Below are 24,877 nucleotides of genomic sequence, written 5' to 3'. Positions count from 1 at the left end.
TGCCGCTCCACGCTGCCTCCCACATATGCCGCTCCACGCTGCCTCCCACATATGCCGCTCCACGCTGCCTCCCACATATGCCGCTCCACGCTGCCTCCCACATATGCCGCTCCACGCTGCCTCCCACATATGCCGCTCCACGCTGCCTCCCACATATGCCACTCCACGCTGCCTCCCACATATGCCACGCTGCCTCCCACATATGCCACGCTGCCTCCCACATGTGCCACTCCACGCTGCCTCCCACATGTGCCACTCCACGCTGCCTCCCACATGTGCCACTCCACGCTGCCTCCCACATGTTCCACTCCACGCTGCCTCCCACATGTGCCACTCCACGCTGCCTCCCACATGTGCCACTCCACGTTGCCTCCCACATGTGCCACTCCACGTTGCCTTCCACATGTGCCACTCCACGCTGCCTCCCACATGTGCCACTCCACGCTGCCTCCCACATGTGCCACTCCACGCTGCCTCCCACATGTGCCACTCCACGCTGCCTCCCACATGTGCCACTCCACGCTGCCTCCCACATGTGCCACTCCACGCTGCCTCCCACATGTGCCACTCCACGCTGCCTCCCACATGTGCCACTCCACGCTGCCTCCCACATGTGCCACGCCACGCTGCCTCCCACATGTGCCACTCCACGCTGCCTCCCACATATACCACTCCACGCTGCCTCCCACATATTCCACTCCACTCAACCCCAACATATGCCACTGTGCCTGATACGCCTTATACCCCCTGATACACCACTCCATCCTCCCCAGACATGCCACACTGCCTCCCAGACATGCCACGCTGCCCTCCCCACATATGCCTTATATATCGTATATGCCTTATACCCCCAGATATGTCAACTCCATCCTCCCCAGATATGCCTTATACCCCCCAGATATCTCATAGTCCCCTCAGAGTCACAGACCCGTTCACAGCACACTGACACCATACTTTTATAAATAAGTACTGGGTTAATCTTCACTGCCCCCAGGATTTAGATTCCCCTTAGTCTGCCCCCCTTTACCTCTAACTGCACCTTAAGTTAACTTTATTAAATTAACCCTCAGTCCTCATCATTAAATTAACACTAAACACCCCATTAACCATAACTACCCCTAAATTAACTCTAAATACCCCATCAAACACAACTACCCTAAATTAACCCTAAACACCCCATTAACCACAGCATCCCCTAAATTAACCCTAAAGACCCCATCAACCACAACAGCCCCTAAATTAACCCTAAACACCCCATTAACCACAACTGCCTCAAATTAACCCCAAACACCCCATTAACCACAGCTGCTCCTATATTAACCCTAAACACCCCGTTAACCATAACTGCCCCTAAATTAACCCTAAACACCCCATTAACCATAGCTGCCCCTAAATTAACCCTAAACACCCCATTAACCATAGCTGCCCCTAAACACCCCATTAACCATAACTTACCATAACTTCCCCTAAATTAACCCTAAACACCCCATTAACCATAACTGCCCCTAAATTAAACCCCACCTCCTTTAACTTTCAGCAGCCCAAATATTAATTTTATACTTAGTTAGATGAGTGTCACAGCCATGTGGTTCTGGCCTTCTGGGAGAAGGAAGGGGGCGGGGCCAGTTGTCACAGTGATTACAGGGAGGGGCTGGTAAGTAGGAGCTGCTGCTGTGAGTCACTGAAACGGTTTATATAATGAGGGGTATTTTTCAGAGCGTTTGCTCTGAAAAAACCCTCATTTTATAATCGATAAAAATCGATTCAACTAATCGATAATGAAATTCGTTGGCAACGATTTTCATTATCGATTATTATCGATTAGTTGTTGCAGCCCTAGTTATAAACATACAAAAACAGCTAGGCGTATCACTCTTCAATCAATACAGTGACAATAAAATTACTACCCACGTGTAGAAGCCAGCCTTCCCTAGCACTCTTCAGGTGTTTATAAGACAGTAAAGGTATATGGGTTTTGGAGGGCACAGAATGTCATATGTGAGGAGGGGGGAGATGCAACGGTGACCCTGATTAGTGGGGCATCTTGCGGAGTCTCTGTGGCTATTAGTTGTTGAGTCGTTCGGGATTGAACTTTGGGACAGGAAATTGATTAGATAATGCAGGCTCTGCCACAGGCTGCCACATATCTTTAAACATTAAATATATTCAAAACAATTACACTGATTGACAAAAACAAGATATAGTTTTCTTAAACATTTTTTATTTTATTTTTTTGCATTTCTCAGAGTTGTGACAAGACAAGTTCCTCTTTAAATATCGAGTTTGTCTATGGAGCTTAACTGAGATGTGTGAGCTCACTTATTTTTACATTTGCAAAGCGTCATCCTTCTTATATGTGGCACATAAACTGTTTAAGTGCCTCTAATCTACAAGTTAGCATTCGGAGGCCAGCAATATTTTTCCATGAATTTTATGGCCTGTCCAGAAGAAATACAACTTTGTGCAGCATTTGAAAGAGCAAGTCTTCTCCGCTCTTGACATATTTAATGCAAGTCATTAAGATCTGAGAGGGAGGAAGGGAATGAAATGAGCTTGTTGATTAAGAAGAACAGATTGCTTGGTTCAATAACTCCGACATGCGGAATAAAGAGCTTGCAACAGCTTTATACTACCAATATGTCGTACAGGTAACTCATGTCATGGTTTGCCTTTTGCCAGATCCTTGCACTCTTTCTCGTTGGATTAAATGGGATCTGTCGTAGGTACTTCATTTATCTGATTTATGCATGTATATATGTTGCCTGTATTGCAGTCAATAGGCATTTTATATATTGTTTCAAATAGTGTAATTCCCTCTAGCAGGTTTTGCCCATTACTCTTAAAAGGGGTATACACAAAGTGTGAAGTTTTCCTTGTGTGACGTTATGTCCCAACCATGTTATATGTAAAGTCAACAGATTCTGTGGCACTGTATAACCTGGTTACACGTGAACATTATATTTAAATGCTGACAGAAGGTGTGTAAAGTCCTCCTCACGAGAGCTTACGATTCAAAGCAAAGTACATGCAAACATTCCTCGGGGTACAGTACCACAAAATCGTTTTGTATATAGAAGTAGATAGTAGTGAAAATATTACTGAGAATGGATAATTTGGTTTGTCTAATATTTTGACATTAGGTCTAAATTTCAATATGGAATGATGAATAACGTTAAATAAAAAATATCATTTTTACAATGATCTAGGCACTTTTAGCATTTAGGCTACAGTTTGTGCATCGTGCATCTTGACTTGTTTATCTCTGTATACTACATTACAATAGCGGCCACTGCAGAACATGCGGCTTCAGCAACAAAGAGTAATTAAGGCTTTTTCAATACATTATATTCTCATGAAGCCGTCCTTTAAAAGAGAACACATACTTTGATGCCATAGTGTATCTTTAAGCAGCCTCAGAAAAATAAAGCCTTGATTTATTAAGTATTTTTTGCTGCACAGCAGGGACGCATCTTGAAGTTGTGAAAGGGAAAATTATGTATTCTCTGCAGTGTGTTGTAGAGGGTATAGCACATCTTCAAAGTATCCGATCGGTGTTAAGCATTGCATATCAATGTTTGACTTTTTTTTTTTTTGTTTAGTGAGATGGAGTATAGTCCTTAAGTTTAATAAAACAGGTTATTTAGGCTGTGGTCCATAGGCCACAAGTAGTCCAAGAAATTTCATGGTGGCTTTCCAAAATAAGTTGGGGTAAAAATACAACACTCAGATGACACTTTATGCCATTGACGTATTTTGAATTAGGCATAGAAAGAAGGTTTCATTACATAAAAAAGCACACAAACGTTAGGTCTTCCCTAAAGCAGGGTAAATGGAACAGCAGCTTTAGATATCTAAATGTAAAACAAAAGGCAATGTCCCTGCTTTCAAATCCACCTCTTTGTAGCTGTCATAAGGATAACAAAGGTGATTTTTAGAATCCTTTTCCTTGTGATGTGGAATGTTTGGCATGACTTGCACTAGTTCGTTAATAGGTTGTCCTATTAGCATTCCTGTATCTAAAATGTAGCTAGTTCAGAGGTTAGCAATTAAGGACATCCATCTTGTTAAATAATTGAATCCTTGATCCATTTGTAATTTCAGTTTATGTACTGGAGGGCATCTGAGCCATTAAAAAGGGGTAATGGATGCCTCACAGGCATTGATCCCTGCTGTATATCATCTTGTATTGTGGCTGCAGACAGTGATAACTTGGTTCAAGATAAAATGCCAATATATCTGTTCATTAGGAAGTTCTCATTCTTTCTCACCTAAACCTGATTAATCAGTATTGCCCACATTAGGGAGACCACCTGTTCCAGACTTTCCTGGCCAATATCTAAATGAAAGAAGCTGTCCCATAGCCTCAGGACATGCCCTAGAATGAAATACGCTGGTGTGTACGACCCTTTTGTTTGTAAGTGATAGAGAGAAAAGATCTTTTGATATGTTTCCTTTACCTTTCAGGAATTCTTCAGCGCCCCTCGCATTTTCCTAACTGCATGTAGCTCCCTTAACAAGTGAGCCATGGTGCCACTCACCCATAACACACAGTTATAATTTTTGAAAAGTAAAACAATTATAATAGGAAATGAATCTAATCAAGAGAAAATCGTGGTCAACATTGTAAGTATATATATGCGTGATGATGATGGAAAATGCATGTATACATAAAAGCATTTTTGCTGTCGCTTGATTGATATGTACTGGTGAAAGTCATACTCACGTAGGTCACACCCATCCTAAGGATTCATTGCTTTTTAGGAATGTGATTCAGGGGCGGAAGGTCACCCTGACCCACACAGATGTTGTCTTTAAGGATGACTGTACTACATGCTAAATTACTGAACCCCTATTGAAACAAGCTCTTATTGCAGTTGTAGTACTTTGGTTTAAAGGTTAACCAACAGGTTGTAACAGGTGATTCAAAAAGAGGGCACCACATGACCTTAAGAGTTAAACGTGTACTGCCCTAATGAAATCAAAGTGTTCAAACTCCATACAAAGAGGAAAAAATGAAATTCCATCTTGGGTTTTCCTGGCTGAATAAATGCCAAGCTTGCAATTTCGTGATTAAATTACTGAACTGATGTTCTTTTAATAACAACATTAGTCTGCCTGGAATTATCATTCAGAATCCATTACATTAGCCATTTAGACAATAAAATGGGAAAAAATGAAGCTTTGGGTTCATTTATGAATCTTCCTGGTTTTGACAGAGGTTAACGTGAATGAGAGCTGATTTTGTAGATCGAGAAAGACATCTGAATGCTCAGCGGCTCATGAAGACCAGTTAAAAGATTTTTATTTTTTGAAATTATTTTGTGGCTCCAAAAAAACAACCTGTCTTCAGTTATAAATTATTACAATCTATGATAAAAATCTGATCTTGAAGATTGTTTTTGTATCCAGTGTATTAACGTGTGTTTGGCTTATTTTTAAAAAGGTAGTTTCACATAAGCAGCCATCTTGCTTTCACAAGAGACGCTGTTCTGGTCTCCCTGTTGAAAGAACTACGTTTAGGTCCTGTCTGATGATTACGTAACATTAATAAATCTGTTCTCATCAAAATGTTCTATCCACACAACCTTTCTATTGATGTTGGGGTTTTTTTTTTTAAATTTTTTTTTTTTTTTTACTGCTGTAGGACAAAATAAAAAGGGCATACATGAGTTATTGAAGGGTCAAACATCAGTTGTGACCCCAAGCCCTTCAAGCCTGGAACACCATAGGCAATACCGCATTATTATTGTAACACTAGTTATAGATTTTTTCCAGTCATTTCCATCTCTGATAGTTAATATGTAGCTCTCCAGAGTTGTTGATCGGTATCAGCCGTGATACGTGGATGCTGTTGGATTAATGGTTCTGCTTTCAGCAGCTGTATTAATGTTTCGGAGTAAAGGGGCACAACTTCATGTACCTTAAATCAAAGCTACTCTTCTCATTGCTGTATTATCTATTTTTTTATTTTTTTTTAGGTGGATGTACCTTCGATGATGGCCCAGCACCCTGTGATTATCATCAGGACCTGTATGATGACTTTGATTGGGATCATGTCAGTGCTCAAGAGCCCCATTACTTGCCTCCAGAAATGCCAAAAGGTGAGAAGTCTGGAGCTCTGTGCATAGAATTCTTAGTAGTATCTGAAATCTATCCTGTATTTCTAAAGTGCATTGGCTACAGGCTCTGATTACTTGATGCGTTTGAAAAACACTTTACAAAGATCAGCTGAAGGATCGTTCAAGGAATTGCTGTAAAATATAGAACTTCTATAGGAACACCACATTCCTTAACTTTCAAATGACCTCTTTTAGCCAAACCGTATGCAGTACAGTGAATTAGAAGTGTCTACACATTAATTGTCAGCGTAATTAAAAGAAAATGTGGACATTAGATCAAAGAAACATAGAACCTTATCTGATCCTTGGTCTTGTCTTATGTTCAGGGTAACCAAACATCAATCCCATGCATGTTTAAATTCCCTCACTGTTTTAACCAAAAAAAGTTCATTTTTTAAATGAGCTTTTGATGGTCATCCCCACAAGGCATATGCAAATCAGCTTCTTGCAGGTATCGTAGCTCATTTGTATATGGGGGGGGGGCATTGAAAACATTATACATTAAAGTGTTGACAGGTCTTTAAGCCATACATTTATAATTTAAGTGAGTATGCTATAAAGATATAGTTCTACATCTCCCTAAAATAATAGCTAACAATAATTGGTAATATGCAGAGGTTTTTTGTGCTTGCAATGGCTTTTGAGTGTGTTTTTAACATGGCTTTAAATTAGCAGTTGTCGTTAAGGTCACATAGATGATGACATATAGCAGTATGCCAAGTAAAGCTGTTTAAAGAAAAAGATGCTTTGAATACTTACATATGTGGCTTTTTTTATTACTTTTCCTCTGCCAGAGAACATTGGGATTACACGAACGTGGTCACTGGTTGAACATTGGTAATAAACATTGAAAATATGATTACCTGCTGAAGAAAGTGTGGTCTTTTCCAACCAACATTCTGGGGATACGGCTTTAAAAGTACTCTGTAAAAAGAATATAAACCACAAATGGTGCAATAACGTTTAAAACAGCCCCCAACTCAGTTTATATTTTGTTAGCTTATGTTTCTTGATGCATTATAACTAGTCCCTGATGAAGTCATCATATGACGAAACGCGTTGGACTTAGTTTCTTAAAACATTAAGCATTTTTAATGGGCTATTTTAAATAAAGAGCTTTTGGAAGATACCCTGCCTGCCTATCATTCGTTTGTATCCAGCAGATGATTGTTTTTAAAACTTTTGAGGTTTTAAAAGTTCCAGCAAACCTCCAGGATTCCTAAGATACAGGCTATCTTAAAGGCACAGTACCCACTACAATCTTGTGAGTGTGGCACAACTAGTGGGGGCTGTTTTAAACCTTTTAAATGTTATTGCACCATTTGTGGTTTTTATTCTTTTTACAGAGTACTTTTAAAGCTGTATCCCCAGAATTTGTTCTGTTTTTTCCATATATCTGTTATAAGGGGCTTTTTGAAGGAAGAGTCCTTGGGGAAGCTACCACATATGTGTTCCGAGGAATGAATAGAGGGTTAAAAAGCTAAGTACCCTGTTTTATATTATTTTTAATTCTTGTAGAACACAGTTACAACTTTATTGTATTTTAGAGAGTTATTCTGTTCAGTTTTGCAAGAAAGCCAGAATTTCCTTTATCATCTGGCTAAAACCAGTGTGTTTTTGACCAATACATTATTGCTACTGGGAATAGTAGAAAGGCCTTGAGCCATACATGAAAGTGCCATGTATGTGGTCTTCGAGTTGCTCTGCCAAGTGACAGCTGGTGAAGGAAACACAGAAAAGTTAGCTTATTTTCCCCCTTCGTTCAAAATAACTTTTTTTTTTCCTGTGACAGGTGGGGAAAAAATGTTCTGTTGTGTAAGAGAGAACTTAGGCAGCTGTTCTGTTTTATGTAGAAAATGCTTTGTCCTTTGTGACATTGTAAAGATATTTTTAGAGGGTTTCTGAAGTAAAAAATCAAATGGTTGCAGATTCACCCCCACCTCTACCACTTATCATGGGATTACAATCAGAAGGCCTGATTTATGCAAATGTTGGCATTGTTAATTACCATGGAGGATAAGGAATGAATAGCTGAAGAGGTACAGCCCAAGTGACCTTGCATACTCACCTTTGATGAACAGCTTAATCGGCTCTTCTAAGACAGAATGATATTCAGGAAGAATGAAAGTGTTTGAAATTCAACTATGTTCTCAATTAATAGAATATTAAGTAATTAATCATGACTGAGGTCATTACCACTTAAGAAACTCTTGCTTCTAGTAAATAAAGAGGAAGAAGTTCTGCTATTACTAGTAATGTAGGAGATTATTTGGGCTGTGCCCAAACAATGCCATTGCAAGGTTTGATGAAACTAAGAATTCGACAGCAGGTAAAAACCAATAAACAATGCTTGACCCAAAGGTTGAGTCGGGATACACATAGAGTGGCCGTTTAGTAGGGGCACCATATAAAGCAATGTAATGGCAGTTCTGCCTCATTCCATACATCCCTTTGTAGTATCATTGATTTAGCGCATTTTTTTTTACTTATGTAGTCTCTTTCTGTAAATAAATCTGACCAATAATTGGCCGTCTAATCTTTGACATAATAACCATACCTGGGAGCGCTCTAACTTTTTGATTCAGAAGCTATAAAAATAAAGGCTGTTTACTGTACCTCCTAAGTAAGGAGTAAAATTTGGCCTCACTCCCAATAAGGTTCCACTGTTCTTTGCCCCCCCCCCTTTGAAGTCTATTTGTAGGTACACAGTCTGAATTAAGACAATCTGTATTCAAGCAGGGATTTGAGTTGTGATTTAACAGCGAGAAAAGCATTATTTCAAATGCTGACATATCATTAAGTCAAATTATATTGTGAAAGAGTCGGTCCCAGACTGTGACCCTCGACATCTGTTCATTCATCCCTTAGAATGACTTAAAGACTTAGAGGCAAAGCCTGAGCACTCCTAGGTATGTTTTTCTAGAGCATTTAGCTTTGTGTCCTGCTGCATTTAAACTCAACTTTTGCTGTATTACTTGCCTGACTATAAATCACCTATAATAATGATGGCTGAGCAGTAGTTAGCCAGACATGTAATTTATCTGCATAGCCAAATGTGAGAATGGCACTTACAAATGGCTGTGTGTACTAATTTATTATAGGTTAGTGTCATTCATCTGAGAACATTGTACAAATTAAGACTGCGGAACACCTTGAAAACAGACTTGATAAGTGATTTTACTTCTTCTGATCAAAAGATTGTATATTTCAATTCTTCTTATGATAACGTGTGGAGATAGAACTTTTAATTAAAATCTGTATCTTAACATTTATGTAGGCCTAAATGAAATAGGATAACCTATTGTATAGTCCCCTGAACATTCCACATGCAGGTTTGTCTTCTAGCTTTTCTGTACTAGCACCTGTTGTCTCAAATTATAAGTGTATGTCAGGCAGGGATGACCCCTGTCTTTAACATGCGGACTCCACTGAAATGAGGGTCTGGGAAACTGTGATTGTTATATGTAATGATTGAAAAATACTGGTTCGTGTTAATTATTTGTTGCCTATAACATGAAAAGAAGCTGTTAACCTATGTAGTGTATGTTCTCAGAAATGATACATTCCAAATCAAACACAAGATCATTATTAGAGTATTATGATAGGTGATTTTCTAAACAGACATTAAAGTGTGTCTGGTCAGAAGTGAATTACTATGACCTCAATCATCAAGACTGCAAGACAACCCTGTCAAGAGCTGTGCTATCTGCTTATTGTTGACATTGACCTCAGGATGTTCAAGAAATCTCAATGCTTCAGATTCTTAAGGTTGACTTGTCTTTGTAGTGCTAAATGTGATTTATGTGTACATATTTTTGGTATACTTGTAAGCTAAACATATATATTTCTTTTCAACTGGCCACTCATTAATCCTAAAGTGAATTGCTACGGCTTTCAATTGAACATGTTATTTAGCGTGTTTACTTATTTTTATAGCTTCTATGAACTTAACAAACAGTTCTCTGTGCACATAACAGAACAAGATATTAACCAATCTCTACCCATGATTTGTTAATTGATTCTTTCCCCTCAACACCACTATCCCTAGGTTCTACTAGAGGGCATCTCCTGTCATAATGTCACATATTAATGTGAACGTACATTGAAAGAGAAGCTAAGCATGTGTGGCCATATTGTGTATATATTTTTTTCCCTCTACAGACCATTGATTTCGAGATCAGTTTGCGTAATTCGATCTTGTTAGAATGTCCGCTATTTCCCATCATAGTGCATACCTGAACTCAAACTACAGCAATATGTACACATGTAGAAAGGGCAAGTCTTGGCACAGGCGTTATATGTGGCTCTCTCCAATGGCTTATTAGGCTGCCAGTTTTTTTTTTATTTTTGTTTTTTAATAGTTCACTGAGCATCATTGTAGTTCCAAAATCATTGTGGAGCTGCTATTTGCTTCTAGGGTCCCAATGCAAGCATTGTATGTGAACCAATCCCTGTCTGCAAGTCCTCAAGAAAACTGTATGCAACCCCACCATCCACTATCGCCACTGCTTACCATTAAAATTGGTTAGAGTTGGCCCTAAGTTTGCCATCTAGACTACTTGGGTGAATATTTGCTCTAGAAAACATTAAGATGGCAGCCCTTTTTACTGATGTCTAAAACATAACCAGTATAAGCCCTGTAAGTCCCTGTCAGGCTTATTTCTAGTGAAGCAGCCAGTTTTCTAGCAGAATCTTCCTGTGTGTATATTGTTTGGCAGGAGTATAGATCACTCTCACATTGCATACTGCATACTGTTCAGAGCTGTGCCTGTCAGATGTATTTTCTCCCTCATCATTTAAATTGTGTTCACCTGTAGGCTTTTTCCTCTCCTCTAATTTGTATCCGCAGTATTTTGTGTTTGCTAACCCTCAGACCAAAATACAGGAAAATGACTCTGTTTGGACAGCCCATTAAAAGGAGCAATGCACTGTGATATTTCAGGGTCACTGATTTGAGACTCTAATGGACTGCTCAAGGGGGAGTCGCCTAATGAAGGCTGATTTTTTTTTTATGTAAGGGCCGTTGGCTTCAAGAATACAAATTCAATCTGAAAAATATCTAAATTACAGTGGACTTAAATGGCCTGCTGTGAGTGCATCTTTGGCGCACTCCTTGAGGGACATTAATGTTTCTGAATTAGATACTCGTAATGTCTCCAGGAGGGAAAAAGTGTGAAAACATGGTGTGAACACAAGAGGGAAATATTATATTTGTAGTCTCTATGATTTGCTAATTTCATCTGTTTTCGCTAAAAGAAAAAAGGTCCCACTTTTACTCTTCATACTGCTCATAGCTGCAAGATATATTGTTATAAATGAAACAAACTATTAGTAGTTATTACTAAATATAAGAGATTGTCAATCTGACACACAACTCAAGGATGGTGATGTGTTTTTGGTGGTTGAAAAAGTTTATGGTTTTTGGTCTTTGTCCAGATGGAGAGTATTTTATTTTTATTTATTTTCTTATTGCTGAGCTCTAAGGTCCAGTCGTTTTAGAGAAAATTGTGACTTTATTTTATTAATCTGGGGATATATGTTGTCAGGGAATAAAAGTCTGCCTTGTCAAAGATGACCTTGTTTTTTAAATAAGTTTGCAATCCTTTTTTTTATTTTGTGGAAAAATATAATTTATAGTATATTTTAAATGTGGAGTTGTGTGAAAGTTAGCGATCCGCTTTACATTTTTTTCATGTCTGAGCCCCTTTAGTAGTCTCAGTCCACATTCAGTTATTCATTTTTATTCATAATCCAAACTAAATGTTTTACATTGAAATGGTGGCAGCAGCTGGCAACCCGACAAGTTCCTATAAATTGCATGAAATTGCTTGCATGATCAATCTGTTTGCAGAAAGGTCAACAGCAGTTTTTTATTAGTGGACAGTTATAAGTATGGACCTAAAATATATGAAATCCATAAAGAATTGTCTGAAATGGACCCAAGTCCCATATCAAAAATATGACATGTTATGTTTTCCAAGGTTAATCGAATGCTTTGGTCGCTCCAAGATTCTGAAAACTGTCATGCAGCAGCTAGGGTTGTATGGTAAACTGATGATCATCAAGAATGAGTTGTATAGACAGCACTCTGTGTATTCTTTCTCTATGATGAGATAAAATAAAACAGCTTGAACTGTAATTATTTTTTTTACAGCAATTGATATAATAAATGTTTTGTATGCTGAGGTGGCCAATTTAGCCACATTGAGTATGCAGGACAGAAGCTTTTCGCACTCATTTGTATAATTATTACTTCTGTGGAAACTATTTTAGAAGGTTTTTGTAAAAAGCACACCTTCCGCTTTAAGCAAAAACACACTATTCTCTATCTCTAATCAAACCAGTGGGACAATTTTTTTTCCCTCCCCCTCCTGAAATTGAAAACGACCCCATAGTGGGGAAACTAGTGTTTGAGTCACTCCGATGATTGAAAAAGATCTTGGGTTATTTTCCCTTTTGGACAAAATCATTTTAGATGGGTAATGAGAAAACAGTGAGGCCGGTTGTCTACATAGTTATTTTGACAGTCGACTTGAGACTGGGATTCTGTTTGCACCATTAATTTACATGGCTTCTGACTGCCTTCTGGAGACAGTAGTTCTCGGCAGGCCATTCTCTTGGCGTGATATTTTCATCTAACACATCTGTTTGACTTACTGGAGCCTGTAAATGGTGAAAACAGTTACCAACAATGTTGGAGGGTTTTTGTTTTTATTTTGGCTTGTTTTGTAACTTGAGACGCGGTGTAGATTTCATTTGTGTTGCTAAGGTATCTTGAGACAGACTTGAAGAATGTGTCCATGCAGACATGGCTAGAGTTCACGGCTATATCACACTGTGCAGTTTTCTGTGTTTAACACAACACACCTCAACTTAGAAAAAAGTACTTATGTTGGTATGATTTTTTTTTTTTCCCTTTAGTTTCTCCACCATGAGCACGCTCTGTGTTGATATATTGCTTGGTTGTCGGTTCACCTGTTAATTTGTGTAGAGCCTTTCGAATTCTTGAGAAAAGCAGCATGTGCCTGAATTGTTATCTTAAGAATGTGCCTTCATATACAGACATAAAAGCGTTTGCTTCATCCAGCATCCATCAGTATTCTTCAACAGGAGAAAAAAGAGGGAACCCTGCACCATAAGGGGTTGGTTCTGATCTCCACACGTACGTTTTAAGACTGGCTTTATGTGTTGACCTTCTTTTAAAGCAGGAAGAATATATATCGATCCATGGAAGGACTAAATGCTACATCGTTCTTGTTACCTGCTCTAAGCTAAAATACAGTGATATATTTAACATTGTTGCTATTTTTATTTAACTGTGTATGGGACGTTGACTGCCAATACATTCTAACACTATACATAGTCCTACACTGGCCAAATCAGGCAAGTGCTCTCCCCTCATACCTTCATGTCTACTGGCATGCTACACGCTGCCTTAAAGTGACGGAGACAATTATAATCCCCCGTTCGTCTGGGATTTTAGTCCTTAAAGATTCTGATTCTATTAGTGTTGCTTTTCCTCATCTGTTAACGGAAACTTAGAGTATATAACTGCTCAAATCCGTGATATATTTACTCATTTCAATTGATCCAACGCACCCCAATTTGTTAACAGGGTCTGTTATTACATAAAGTAACACAAGGTTAATTGGTTGTTACCCTAATCAGGGGTACTTGAAGAGCCCCTAGCTCTTAATAGGCTATCACCCTGCTGTCCGGTTTCTTGTGCTACCTTCAGTCTTACCCCCGCGCAATGTGTGGCATCAAAGTCCCATAAGAGGAGGAGAGAATACTTTCCGGTGCACCTTTTGCAGATAAGAGTGGCAAGAAGCACAAACTTCACCTACGCATGTTTCAGTGTTACTGAATGTAAATTCAGTTTTTTGTCAGTGGGGATGTTTTTATTCGATTTTTACAGCCCTAAAGTGTTTTTTATTTCATAATATTTATTAGGTGCCTTTTCATTGAGTAAAAAAAGATTCTTATGCTTAATGCTGTATTCAATTGAAATCTTTTCTGCATACAGATGGCTGGTTTTTTCCATCTGTCAAAAGTCCTAACAAGAATTTAAACTAATATATATATAATATTTTTTTAAACAAAATCCTTTCATATACCTTACAGTAGGGTCAAATCTGCCTGACTACTGGCACAGCCGCTAACAACATTTGGTTATAATAGGTGGATAAGGACCAATGACAATGTCAAGCACACAGTCGTCTGCCATCATGACCTGCTAGGTATCCTTTGGAAGCTATACAAGATGGCTTTGGATTTATTTTGGTTCCACTGTAGCACAGCTGTGTATGTCGGTTTCTGCAGTGTTTGAAGTAACTTTTAATCCCTTCACTTTCCTCATCCTGGCGTATGAAAGTGCCATGATTTTAAATGTGTACTTTTTTCTTTTAAGATGTGTGATGCAGGTCGCTTTGGGATGTCCTTCTGAAGATGAAAGTGCATGCTTAAAGCGGACTTGTTATCCACAAGTGTGCCGATGATGGGGTCTGTTTCATGTAACATAAAAAATTGGTATTTCTAAGTGGTGCTAGAGAAGCATCTAGCCAATGTGTAGGTCTTATGTATGTGTGTGGGGTTTTTTTTTTGTTTTTTTTAATGGCTTCATTTTAGGATACATGCATTTTATCTGAGGATTCTTTCACCTGCAGTTCCATCTGGTTGTTACTTGAATCTACAACATGGAGACCCCTAGGTCATGCTGTTCCTGGTTAGTGCAGGGTTATTCACCCTCAGAAACTAGGTGGTATGGTTTAAATATCCATGGTTACACTGTGGTGCAGTAACTGCAAACAGATTCAACCACTAGGGGCAGTAATGTCTCCAGTTTTTTTTCTCATGCAGGTTTTAATGTAGCAGTGATACGATTATATAATCATATTACATTATATCAAGAGTATAACAATTGACGAGCGCTGGCTTTTGTGGTCTAGTTTTATACTATTTTTCTATATCTCAGACCAACAGATATGTTAAAACCTCCTGCATATGTAGCGATATAGATTGCTTGGAGGTCTTTTGTATCTTAATCTTATGATATGTCAGGTTGATATGTTTAGGATTAGGATAATAGCTACTTTTCCATGAGATAGCTTGTCAACATGAACTACCGTATTGGCTCGGATATAGGCCGCACCCTAAAAGTTTGGTGCTTTTTTAAAGAAAATTTTTTTTCTTTAAAAAAGCACCAAAAAAACATGCTGCCACTCTGTCCCCCTCCCCGATATATGCTGCCACTGTCCCCCCCCCGAGATATGCTGCCACTGTCCTCCCCCCCCGATATATGCTGCCACTGTCCCCCCCCGAGATATGCTACCACTGTCCCCCCCCCGAGATATGCTATCACTGTCGTCCCCCCCCGAGATGTGCTGCCACTGTTTCCCCCCCCCCCACACACTGGATGTGCCGGCACCGGAAGTTGTATACGCGTATTGTGTAGATGTCCCCCTGCCGGCCCCGCAAGACACCCGGGAGTCTGCTCCGGTAAGTCGGGGGGGGGGGGGCAGAGGTAAAACGCATCGTGCGGACGGTCCGTACCGGCACCGTCCCCCCCCCCCCCCGTGGGAAGTGCTGGCAGGGGAGGCTGTCTGAGCGTATCGGGGAGTAGGATGCAGGTCCCCTGCACCGCTGCGGGGGGATCTGTATCCTAACCCCGCTGCCTGCCCGGCGCCCGACCCCGAATATAGGCCGCACCCCCACTTTAAGTCTTTAAAGTGCGGCCTATATTCGAGCCAATACGGTATATAAAATTAAAATATATCTTGTTTCAAGCTTTCAGTTATATTTTAAACAATGTTGCTTTGTGTAATGGCACATGCAATTCATTTTTATACACGGAATGAAAGCAGATGATAAAATACTGCTTGTATCCCTACGTGTTGGAGCATTTTCAAGAACACAGCCTGTTACATACTTTTTTTTTTTTCCTGTCAACTTCAAAATCTTCGGCTGATGCATAATTCTAGTTAAAGTAGCATAATGTGGCCGTTTCTTTGATCCTATAAGGGGAGTAATTTAAAATGGAAAGGATGTAGTGGTTACTGGTTATTCTGCTTATGATCTATCAGCTGATGGAGTGAATTTTGATGTGGATCTCCACTGTCTAATAAATTGCAAGAATAGTGCCTTCTTCCTCTGTACCAGTGTCTCTTCATGACATGTACAGGCGCACAATACATTGTTATTAATGGGTTTAAGGACAACCCATTGTCCTTAAGGGGTTAATGTATGTTAAGCTTATTGTCAAATAGTAATTTGTCTTTTTTAATGTTGTCTGATTTCACTGCCCCCTATTGTAATCGGGTGACAAGAAAAACAAGCAGACTATATAGACCAAATGGTTCTTATCTGCTGTGAAATGCTGAGTTTCTAATAGCGCTACTGAAACTGCTGGTGACCTATAAATACATGTAATATAAAGGTTGTACATGTTAAATGCATCAGCTCATGTCCAAATGCAAACTATTTATTTTGCTTTGCAACGTTGGTTCTATTTGTATAGAAGATCATATGTGGTAGATGTCTGAGATGTGTTTTTTTCCCCCTTTTTTTTTCTTTTTTCTTTGTAAGTGAACTTAACAGTAACATATATATATAATATGCCATAATGAGTGTCTAACAGAATATCAAAATAGCATTAAACAGGGAACTGGAGGCTATACAGACAGAATTAAGATACACAAAACCATATAAGAACAGTTTTTACTAGCTGTTTATTACTGGTACTTGCAAAACACCTTTTTGTCATTACATAGCTTTAAAGGTGATGTACCACTTAGAAAAAACAATTGCTGTATGGCAATTCGATGTTTAAGGTAGAAATTATAAATAAGAAACATTTACATGAATAGAGGATAACTTTCTGGAAAGCTTTGTCCACATACACTACTAGAAATTATGTATTTGTTTTATGGAACACTAAATACAAACTGGCTTCCTTTATTGCATTAATTTGTAAATCTAAATCCTAGGTGATGCGTTCTTTATTTCTTCTACCCAATATCTAATTTAGTTTTTACACATGCTTAAATATTTATTGCAAAAGCATATATACACTTAATATTAGATCTTATCGTCCTAGGTGCCAATACTTATCTGTATGATTCGCCCTTTTTTCCCCCCTCCCTTTTCAGTGTTTTTATATTAGCTGCACTAAAAATGTATACGTTCTATATATTGTAACCAAAAACAGTGTAAAAAAAAAAAAAGACTGAAGTGTCTGGAACAGAACAGGAAATTACAAGCTTGACATTGAATGGCTGCCCCAGATCAGGCAGCAATCTTTTGCAGTCTATAACCTGCTCTATAAATAAAATAAGGCCCATTCATAATTAAGTGGGCAGATTCCGTTTTAATTCGTGTTGAAAGTGCTAAATGATTTCCAGAGAGATGCCGTCTGGAATACTTGTTCAGAGGCTCAGCTATTAGCTCTCCGGCAGCTCAGCATGCTTGTTTCACACGTGTATGCAGAAAAAATGTAAACATTGAAATGTGATCCCACACGGGCTTGGAGCCTTTCTTGTTTTAGTATTTTGTCCATTTTGAAGCACTCATGGGAAATAGAATTTCGTTCATTATATTTTGACCCTCAAGTCACTGGTTTTAGTACATTATTTTAAGTAAATAAAAGTAGCAAATTTGTTACATCATAACTGAATAATTAAAAAAAAAAACCATGAATCTATTCTCCATGTACTGTTGTCTCTGGACAGTTTTTGACTGTAAGCTTGTTTGAGAGGGGGCCCTCTTTACCAGTTTGTACATGTCTGCGGATTATGCCACTATATAAATCAATAATTGTGATGTTTATCTTTGTGTTGTTCTGTGGCCCTCCGCTTAATTTTCCCCTCAAAATAGTCTTTGGTGTCTGAGGCATTGTGCTTGGCACTCATAGCCTTATGTCCAGTAGATGAGTGTCATAACTCGGTTTCACAGATTCTTGTTTCTCTGTAAAATTAAAAATCTTTTTGCTTAAGCTGTAGATGGCCATTACAAAATCTCAAACTTGCGCATGGTATAACATTTAGATTTAATGAAGCATGCAAAGCATCTGTTGCAGACCACACATGTGGAAGACTTATATTTTAAACAAGACTTCCAGTAATACCCTGTTTAACGTTCTGTACCCAACACTGCACGTTCTACTGCACGTTCTACTAAGGCAGACCACCATGGAGAAGGGTGCCTGGACTTTTTGTACGTCAAGAAGATGTATTGTGTCTTCGTTTGTTGGAGAACAGTCTCATACAACAATAAAATTTTGATTCAGTTTCTCCCAAAACCCATCAATGTTGGTCATTTATTATGGTGTGATACTGTATCGGTAAACTGATCTTCAAAAGGAGCATGCCAATTGCCATAGTTGATGAATTTCGGCAGGGCAATCTTGATGTGGGCCCTACCAGCTGTAATCTCAGACAGCAGAGTAGATTTGGCTAATTAACACTGAAAATCTATAAACAGGTTAAGAACTCATAGACATTAATATGTAAAAAGTGACCAGCCTTTCTTTTTGACACAGTTCAAGCATCTGTAATCCCAATTAATCCTATGATAATGAAATTGATACAACAGTTTGAAAAGTAGGGTTGTCACTAGCAACCAATGAAGTATTCCTGCTGAGTAGGCTGATGCATTGGTTTCTATGGTGATCAGACTACTTTTAAAACTTTGCACCCGAATCACCTTTGAAAGCATAACCTTCAGCGTCTCCAGGAAACTAAGTGTTTTACATGTGGATATGTATATGTGCGCGTGTGTGTGTGTGTGTGTGTGTGTGTGTGTATATATATATATATATATATATATATATATATATATATTTATTTATATAATGTGTGTGTGTGTATATATATGTGTGTGTGTATGTATATATATATATGTATATATATCAAAAAACAGATGGAATAAGTATCTTGTGATAATACCTTTTTTATTTGGACTAACAGAATTTTGGAATGACAAGCTTTCGGGAGCTCTTCTGACTTGAGAAAGGGAGAAGAGCTCCCGAAAGCTTGTCATTCCAAAATTCTGTTAGTCCAAATAAAAAAGGTATTATCACAAGATACTTATTCCATCTGTTTTTTGATATTGACACTACTGGACTAATACGGCTACAACCTCTACTCTACTACTATGTATATATATGTATATAGTTATAAATTATATATTTTATTGCGCCTGCAACAGCTTAACCAAGAAAATCAAGAAATATTTAACTGTTAATATCATTATTCAGTTTTTTTTTTTTTGTTTTTTTAAATGCTTTAGCACATAGCCTCTTTTTCAGCTGAAGGACTCCATTTCCTTAACTCATTTCTGTTTCCCGTTTGTTTTGTATAGGTGCTTTTGGCAAAATGTGTCTTAAGCATTTTCCTGTAAAATGTATTATTATTAGAGAAGGAGAGGAATTAAGAGAAACTACTCAGTATGACAGTGCAAGATGAGGGGTGTCAAGCCTAAGGGGAAGAATCTGCTGACTGCAGCCCGTGAAATCCATAGCTACATTTTTTTCTTTTGCTTTTAATCTATAATAAATGACTCAAAGAAACCTTTTTAATATTTGCAATGAAGCAAAGTTGGTGTGGAGGTGGCAGGCGGGTGCAAGATGAATCCGGTGAAACTAGCAAGAGTAAAAATTGAAAAGGGAATTTGGATAGACTGCAGTAACAGTTTTATTGAGCTGACACATGAGAAAGGAAATTAAAATCCAAGATGTACAAACGGTTTGGGTTCCTAATAAACACAAAAGAGCGGGAGTAAGCAAGTCGCTGTTGCCGACAAAATTTTTGACTATTTTTGGCGTCGTTCTGCAGTCTCTCATCTGTACCTTTTTTTTTTTTTTTAATAAAGACAGACAACCTATGGTGGAGAATGCTCAAGAGGCAGGCAGCATGCTTTCACATGTCTTGAGTGATGTGCTTTTTTTTACTTTAATTTGATTTAAACTTTCCCCTGCCATCCATTGCTAGTTTGATAACTGTGCTAGCAAGATAGCTATTTACATGACATACAAAGATCCCTTCTTTAACCTTTTTGCATCCAGTGTTTTTGGACACATTTCAAAGCAGGGAGACTGGATGGGTCAAAACGGTTCTTATCTGCTTTCAAATTCTATGTTGCGTTAAAAACATATACAATCTTTGTATTTGTCCATCAATTAATCATCTGTTTATTTAAAACACTCTTGTTGCAAATTATATAGTGTTTTTACGGGGCTGAAACGGCCTTCTTTAGAGACCATATTTATATATTTGACCCATCATTTGTTATGAAAAATCTGGTAAGCACACACAAACCTAGTGTAGCAAAGACATGCAGTCATGGATGTCATTTACCCCATAAACCATATAACACTGAGTAAGGAATAAAGCTGTGACACATTTTGTCCTCCTCTGTATGTCTGTGTCAGTGTACCTGTAATGCACATTCTAGATAGGGTAAGTTAGAAAGCATCGTAGTTGAGACAGAACAGAAATAGGATTGGAGCCACGTACGTTACTGATACAGGCACCAAGTGCTGCTCAGCTCTAATGCGCCACAAGGTGGATACCTGGGAAACCGTAATTGAAAGACGCAGACGTCAATCAATGTCACAGCTTGCCGGGACAGTCATGGGAAATCAGAGGATATACCCAACCTGTGATCCATGCTGTCCCCAAAAGTTGGTGATGTCTAGTGTGACTGTCTGAAACTCAGGACAGAAAATTGGCAAGCTGGGAGGTATTCTACCTGGAGAGCAAAGACTGCCCTGGAAGCCAGGCTATCACCTTTGATAACTATCACCAACCTAGATGATACCCTGATGATTTTAAGGTGTAGTTGTTATTGCTCTTCCATGGTAGGAGATACCACCTTTGAAGAATACAGACAGTGTGGCAGCAATAAAAATTGTGCCGTTGGCTGTAATTTCTGTAACCAAATACATTAATTCTTGCTTGTTCTGTGTTTAACATAAAATGTGTTTGCAGTCTCTTTGCAACAACTTGATTATTTGAATTAGATTATTTAGGCATCATAATCAGTTTTGTCAGATACAATATGACTATGGCATTCTGAGCATATGTTGTTTTAATATTTGAATGTTTGGAAATTAAGAATATAAATAATTTAGAACCAAGCACGAAGAATGTAGATCTTCATTTTAATTTGTCTGCTGCCAGGATTCATAGAAATGGTACAATTTAATATGTTTATATCCTTTTGGCTGTTTAATGTAGTTTTTCCACACATAATGCCACTTAGCCGTACTCCAACAAATGTGCAAAGTGCAAAGTTTTAAAAGTGGTCCACTTGAATGCTCCGCATTATTGGATTATTCCATTGGTTACTGTGGTGAAAATACCTTTTTTAAAACTTTGCTACAGAATAGCTTTTATAATAAATATCCTACATTGGGCCATAGAAGCTATCCAACCGTACTAGGAATCTTATGAAATAAAGAAGTTGCTCATTAAATTGGTTAATGTCGACGTAGGGTGTGACAGAACTCCCTTGTACCCCAGCTGGGTAGCTCCCTCAGAACATTGCTTCCTCACTTACCAGCTCTCAAAGGAGCTGAGGAACATAATGTATGACACCACCAGTCACCCAAACCACTAGCCGAGGCTTAGTGTAGAGTGAGGGAATCGTGGCTGTTCATGTCATTAGGCAACACCAATGTGGAGTGAAGCAGGAACTCAGTTTATTGAAGACAGATATTTATGCACAACACATGAGATTATACCCCTAATCCTATCATCAACCACCAGACAGCCTGGCACCGCCATACAGTTCTATGGCCAGCAATGCCCACCTGACAAAGTGCTCACTAAGGGAGCGTCATCAATCCCTTGGTGTCAATAGACCTCTCAGGGTCCGGAGATGTTATAATCCAAAAAGCGACCAAAAGAGATAATACATGACTTTAGTAGTAACTGGCTGCATAATGCTAGGCAGTCTTCAGATTTGTGTGCCTTGCAGCCTTTCCAAACCCCACACTCTTGGAAACAGCTTTGGTATTGTTACTTGGGGAAAATAACACAAGTAAAAGTTGAAAGTAAAAGTAGAAATAAAGAAGAAAATTTTGATGTTGAACATTAAGAGTGATCTACAACAAGTTTTCGCACCATATGGCCCCTCCTGATTGAGCCAGGGGCTGCAGTACCTGCTTTGTTTGGTAGGCAACAGGCTACATGGTACTTATCAAAGCAATAATTTTGTTTTTAAGTGGTATAGAAGTTTGAAAAACAGCAGCCTGGTTTGATATTGATGAAAATGTTTTGTTCGTTGAATAAACTAATTTTGCTAGCCTGGAGCTCAATGTTATAAGTTATTTGTTGTATTTGGCCATTTCCAAACAATACGTGGCCATTGCTTTATGGCAGGCATGTCCAAACTTTTTTCGATGCGTGCCAGATTTGATGAAGTGAACATGTGCGAGGGCCGACCATTTTGCCTGACATTTTTTTGAACCATTAAAATTAAATGCAAATTAACTATTTTATGCAAAGTTTATTGAAAACAGCATACTTTTCATTTTGTGACTTGGATGACAAATCTAAACAGATGTTAAATCACTCTGCCTTTAATATATAAAAAAAACCCAGATCTATATTTGGGCAACTTATCTGGGGGGCCTTAGTCCGGAACGAGGGCCGCAATTGGCCCTTGGGCCGGACTTTGGACATGCCTGCTTTATGGGAACCCTTTTTAGCTCAAAAGCTTCCTGGAAGATGAAGGCAGAGGTACATTATTGTTTACCACAAGGCATTATGAAAATGACGTGTAAGCTTTATTTGGCATACTGTGACAAGACAAGATTAGAGCTTTGCACACGAACATCAGAAAGAAAATTGCCTCCATTTTGTTATATGTCAAGTATTAAAATAAAAAAAAAAATGTTTTATTCAACTCATGGCGTGTCCCCATATGTGCCTTTTTTGTGTCATTTCATATATTAAATGTCATTTGTGCCATTAGCCATTGTGATGATATCCTTTTTCTTAGACCGTGGAATTGCTTTTACTGTACCTCATGACTCATGAAGCAGAGTGGATAGATATGTCATATGAGTCAGATGTCAGATATGAGAAGTTGATAATTGTAATTGAAGTTTATGCTGCAAAAGCACAAATGTCAATCAGTTCTGTAGCTCAGTAGGATGGTCTGGGAATATCTCTGATTTGCCTATTTAGCCCATCACCAATATCTGTCTCAAAGTGGGGACAATAGGACAGCGACTAAACACAGTCAGGCTTAAAACCGGAAAGTTGGACAGTATGGAATAGTGAAAATGGTGTTATCACATCACCCGCAAAATGAAGGGATAGCCACAGCAGCTTCAGGAAGTACCTTGTTGGGCTCCATAATGCATCAGTAATACAGTGAGAAGATATTTCGCGTATCACTGCAACCTGTGTCAGAAACTAAACCTCACTGGTTGTAATTTCTGGGCCTTCCAGGTTTTGGTTTTATGGGCTTGTTTGTACAGATGCTTTTATTGCCTATCCACATAGCACATATAGTGGAGTGTTAGTCTTGTAATTTCCCTTGAGGAAGCGCTAAGCATTGTCAAGGCATGCTTACCCGTTTGCTTTAGATTCCATTTCACAAATGTCCCCATTGGGTTTTCCCTCAGTCGTTGATGTGCTGGAGATGTTTAATCACGATGCCGTTGATTGTCCGAAGGGAGACCCTTTTTCTTCACACATTATCAACGAATACGTTGGGTTGGAACATGCCTCTGTGTTACACTGTAAAGTGTTTTTTAGCGTGTTTAAAAGGCACAATAAAAATAAAACCGCACAATTTTCCTTGAACACTAACACCTATACATTTCAGATAAATATACTTTGGTTATGCTGACGAGTTTTAGCTTAACATTTAGGAGAACGTTAGTCTCCTAAATTTTTTTTTTTTTTGTAACAATGGCATATACTCTGTTTTTGTGATACTGAAATGTCTACACATAATTTTAGCTAGTTTGTTGTCTTTTGTTCCTGATCTTAAATAATGGGCCAGAGATTTTTGGTTCCTCTCATATATACAGCACCAACTGGTGCTCAACCAAACGAACTGTTTCATCTAACAATGATGTCTCTTTCAAAAGTTTAATTTATCTTCAGGAACTTTTTGTAATTGTTTTAAAATATTAAGAACTAATCTACCTCAGCAATAGTCTGTCTTGGTTTTCTTGTGCAATATATTGGAAATCACCACCTTTCTTCTCACTTTTCTTCTGAGACTTGCATCCAGATTGCAAACAAATTTGGTTGGGGCATTCTTAACAGCAGGTTATAAGTACCCAAAACCTGGACTAATGTAACAACTTCTAGGACTACTGGCAGTTGCGTATGCATAATACTTAATTTAGGCATGGGACATTGTATCGGTCAGAACACAATGAGGTATTGGCATACCCACTTAATTTATATAGAACTGTGTCATGATGAGGGCAGAAGATTGGAAAATCAAGTAGTAATGCAAGTCAGGTTAAAAAAAGATGGTCGTAGGAGGGATTGGCAATTGGGAAGCTGGCATTTTTTATCCAGTAGGTAGAAAGCAAATTTGGTAAAGATGATTAGCAGTCGGTTTCATTTTTTTATCTTTGGATTTATCAATGAATGGTTATTGTCTTTGAGTAATTGTGTACTTTTAAAAGTACCGTTAATAAAGAGTGCAAACCCTTCCAAGCGGTGAAGAAAGGGTGCCCTTCCAAGCGGTGAAGAAAGGGTGTTAGAGGAGCAAAAACACTCTCAGTCAAG

The 24,877-nt window shown here is 38.5% G+C and overlaps 1 protein-coding gene across 1 annotated transcript in view; it reads left to right on the top strand.

The window, feature by feature from the left end:
• Positions 1-2,597: 2,597 nt before the first annotated feature.
• Positions 2,598-24,877, top strand: part of LOC149275962 (receptor-type tyrosine-protein phosphatase kappa-like) — a gene marked incomplete at its 3' end in the record, with an annotated part of 88,995 nt that continues 66,715 nt past the window's right edge. Inside the window, exons 1-3 of the mRNA XM_089504076.1 lie at positions 2,598-2,648; positions 4,102-4,138; positions 5,979-6,101. Coding sequence (XP_089360202.1) covers positions 2,598-2,648; positions 4,102-4,138; positions 5,979-6,101 — 211 coding nt within the window. The remainder of the gene's footprint in view (positions 2,649-4,101; positions 4,139-5,978; positions 6,102-24,877) is intronic.

Source organism: Sceloporus occidentalis, unplaced genomic scaffold (genome assembly GCF_023333645.1).
Source record: "Sceloporus occidentalis isolate IW3139 unplaced genomic scaffold, rSceOcc1.0.p SCAF_254, whole genome shotgun sequence".
Lineage (NCBI taxonomy): Eukaryota > Metazoa > Chordata > Lepidosauria > Squamata > Phrynosomatidae > Sceloporus > Sceloporus occidentalis.
Note: the sequence above shows the minus strand (reverse complement) of the source record. Positions and strands in the feature narration are given on the sequence as shown.